Here is a 3,242-nt window from a genome sequence, read left to right as displayed (position 1 = left end):
TTTAATATTATTAACATATAGGTGTAACTAATAATCAGTAAGGCACAAACTAGTGTTGTAGATTTGTGAAATGTTGGTCTATCTAACATTTGATCCACTTCTTTAATTATTTGAGCCTAATAGTAAGATTCTGACCTAACACTTGAAGGTCCGGTGTTTGACATCTCTTTGGGATCACTCCACACTAAAAAATAAATTATGGTAATTACTGGATGAGATTACATGTGTGTTGGTGGTGAATTATGAGTTATTGGAACCGATAAAGTAGCCCATTTGAGGAGCAGATAAAATTTTCATATTGGTTGGTGTTACAGGAGTATTTTAACTATTGTTTCATATTAGATAGGAATGAAATATATATCAAGTCTATACGGGCGAGTAAACAATACACCTAACAGCTTAAAATTTTAAATTGAATGACAAACGGTAGGTCCATTACAAATGGTAGTTGGGTCGGATGAGAGGCAACTTAATTCATTACAAGTGGTACTTGAGTCGGATGACAGACACTTTACATTTGAGACAATCCAAATGCATAGATTAAAATGAACACTTTTACCTAGCTAAAATATAAATAGAAAATGGAAAGCAAATGCATATAAACATTTATGTGGTGACTTTTGTGTTGATTAAGATGATTAATTTTGAAGCTTGAAAGCAAAATACTAATACAATGTCATACAACTTAAAAGAAATCAAGGTATTGATCACAAATGCAAAATAAATGATTTAATTTAAGCCCAAGGTTCAATCATTTACACAAGTCATTGATAGGCTATTGAAGTTAAGCCAAAACGTCGGGTCAATCGGCACTCCCCACCAGCTCACATGTCAAGTGGCCTGACCTTCTTGTCCTTGGCCACCCCATTAATTTGTTCCCCACTTTGAACAAGTACTATTAGAGGCCTCACACAGTCTCACTCTTCTCTTAGGGGTTTATGACCCTATTAACCCTACTCATGCAAATCCTTATGATGTGTGTATATATATATGGTTGGCCAACATAGAGATGTTCTTGTATTATTGGAGAGAGACATAAATTCGCTTTCTATGTGTCCTAGATTCCCACTGATGCAGTAACCATACAACATATACTCAGAGATAACGAGTTTGAAATATTTTTTCAACAAATTTAAAGTGAAGTACATTTGACTTTCTCCAGATTTGAGTGTTGGGAGCATGGTGAACAATAATGTTATGCAAGACAGTGAATAAGTATTTTATTATTCACTGTTATGAAGCTATGAGCTAGAATTTTTGGAGAGATGACTGCAAAGTTATTGAATCGTGTGTTCACTTACAGCTCTATCTCTTATGTTACCGTATTTGCAAAAATGGACATAGTCAAAAAAAAAAAAAAAAAAAAACTGAAAGAAAGAAGGGAAAGCGACTGAACCACAATGTCAAATGATACTAGGGATGTCAATTTAATAACTTATCTTAGAGACTTAACTAGTTACCCATTTCTTATAATTCTAATTTGGGATGTAAACTTAGTATTAAATTTACTTTTGTTTTAATTATGGTGGAAGTTGGAGCTTAAACTTCTTGTGATTTGGTTGTATTAAACTTTTATTTTTGTTTATTATGTTCTCTGAATTATGTTATGTATATGTTATTTTTTTTATTTTTGTTGGAATACATAATTTGATTTATGTTGTGCCATTCCCAGACTTTCCACATTTAAATAGCATGAGCTTAAGTTCTAAAAAGTGGGAGAAAAAAATTTGTTAGCGTGGTGGGCACGGAGGTACAGTATTTCCCAACAAGGCGGGGCTGGACATGAAAATCCAACCCGTCGCGAGTCTCGGGGCGGGCATGGACTTGACAAAAATTAAAAGGGGCGGGGCGGGATTTAGGGAAACCCGCTCCAAACCCGCCCCGTTGCCATCCCTAAATGATACCTTGTTACTATCATCAACCAATCATATCATAAGTAAAAATACATTTATTTTATTGAATTCTACTATTAAATGTTAGTATTTAATAATCAGTCGAAAATACCATATTGGAGTATTTTCCCTAGTAGATAGGGAAATTCTTGTTGCTTTTGTTTACACTGAGTTTTATTTTTATTCTGAGTTTTCTAAAATTACTTATTGAATCTGAAATGTTAGTGAAATTGGGCATGAACTGGTTAATTTTGAGACATTTGACTAAAATAGTGGTTCAATTTTAGAGAAAGATTCTTATTAATTCCTCTTCTTGAAACAGAGGAAAAATCATGTTTACATTTGAAAAACAAAGCTAAAAATCACAACATGAATAAAAACATAAATATAAGAATTGAACAAAGAGACAGTTTTTAATTAGCAAGTGAGTGGGAAGCCAATTCCATGGCGCTTTGTAGGGAACACGACAAACAACATACTGCAAATGACTCCAATCCCTACCGGCAGCGACCTGAGGACCTCCTGCGTCTCCTCCGATGGTGAAGGGTACAAACAGTTCACCACATTTTGATCAAACAGTGCAATAGCTGCAAAAACCGATATAGACATAAAGGCATGCATGAAATCGATAAACCGGAGCCGGTAATTCGCAGCGATTTCAGGTGGTAGAGTCCTTGACAATGAGCCATCAATGATCCACAAGCCCCTGAATGTGGCAAAACCATAACAAACATTTCCATTCTTGTCCTTGAAGCTATCTGTGAAGCAGAGGAAAAAACAGGACAGCCCACAGAGGGCTATGAGCCCGGAAGTCATGGACCGGCTCACCGGGTCACACTCACCCTGGTTTGTGAAAATGGGTGATAGAAGTTGGAAAGCAAGAACTGAGCCAGTAGGCAAAAGATTGGCTAGATGGGCTGTGCTTTGAAATGTCTGGCTAATGGCTCTTTGTATCGCGGTTCTCTCTTCTGTTTTCAGTAGGGTTATGCATTTTTCTTGTAGGAGAGGGAGTGTTTGGTGGTCATGATTCCAAGATCCCTCATTTTCCATCTTTAATTCCTTGGCTGAATTGGTTTTCCTTTCCCTTTTCCTTCTGATTTCGTTCTGGGGTGTCATTGCAATTTGGTTGTGAGAAACTGTTGGATTTATAAGTAGTGAACATATTATGTATAGATGAGTTGAGTGGAATGAAAGGGTGGCTAACAATGCCTTGCAAGAAACAGAAACCTTCACATAAAGCCTGTTTTTAACAGGATTTTAGAAGGGAAGTTTGCGTTTTTCATGTTTTGGTGCACAAAAGTAGTCCCAAAAAGTGCATAAAATTGGCAGTTTTTTGGCACTGAAAAGGGT

General features: G+C 36.2%; 1 protein-coding gene across 1 annotated transcript; it reads right to left on the bottom strand.

The window, feature by feature from the left end:
* Positions 1-2,165: 2,165 nt before the first annotated feature.
* Positions 2,166-3,035, bottom strand: LOC132306594 (protein DMP4-like). Its single transcript, XM_059804080.1, has one exon. It carries the CDS (start codon positions 3,006-3,008, stop codon positions 2,310-2,312), a length of 699 nt encoding a protein of 232 aa, XP_059660063.1. The 5' UTR covers positions 3,009-3,035; the 3' UTR covers positions 2,166-2,309.
* Positions 3,036-3,242: the final 207 nt, after the last annotated feature.

The sequence above is a fragment of the Cornus florida genome, unplaced genomic scaffold, assembly GCF_030987335.1.
Source record: "Cornus florida cultivar Cherokee Brave unplaced genomic scaffold, ASM3098733v1 CherokeeBrave_3.0.0_Hap2_Chr01, whole genome shotgun sequence".
NCBI lineage: Eukaryota > Viridiplantae > Streptophyta > Magnoliopsida > Cornales > Cornaceae > Cornus > Cornus florida.
This window is presented reverse-complemented; position numbering and strand designations above follow the sequence as displayed.

Coding starts and splice junctions, on each gene's coding strand:
- LOC132306594 (XM_059804080.1), bottom strand. CDS start 3,008: ATGACACCCCAGAACGAAATCAGAAGGAAAAGGGAAAGGAAAACCAAT.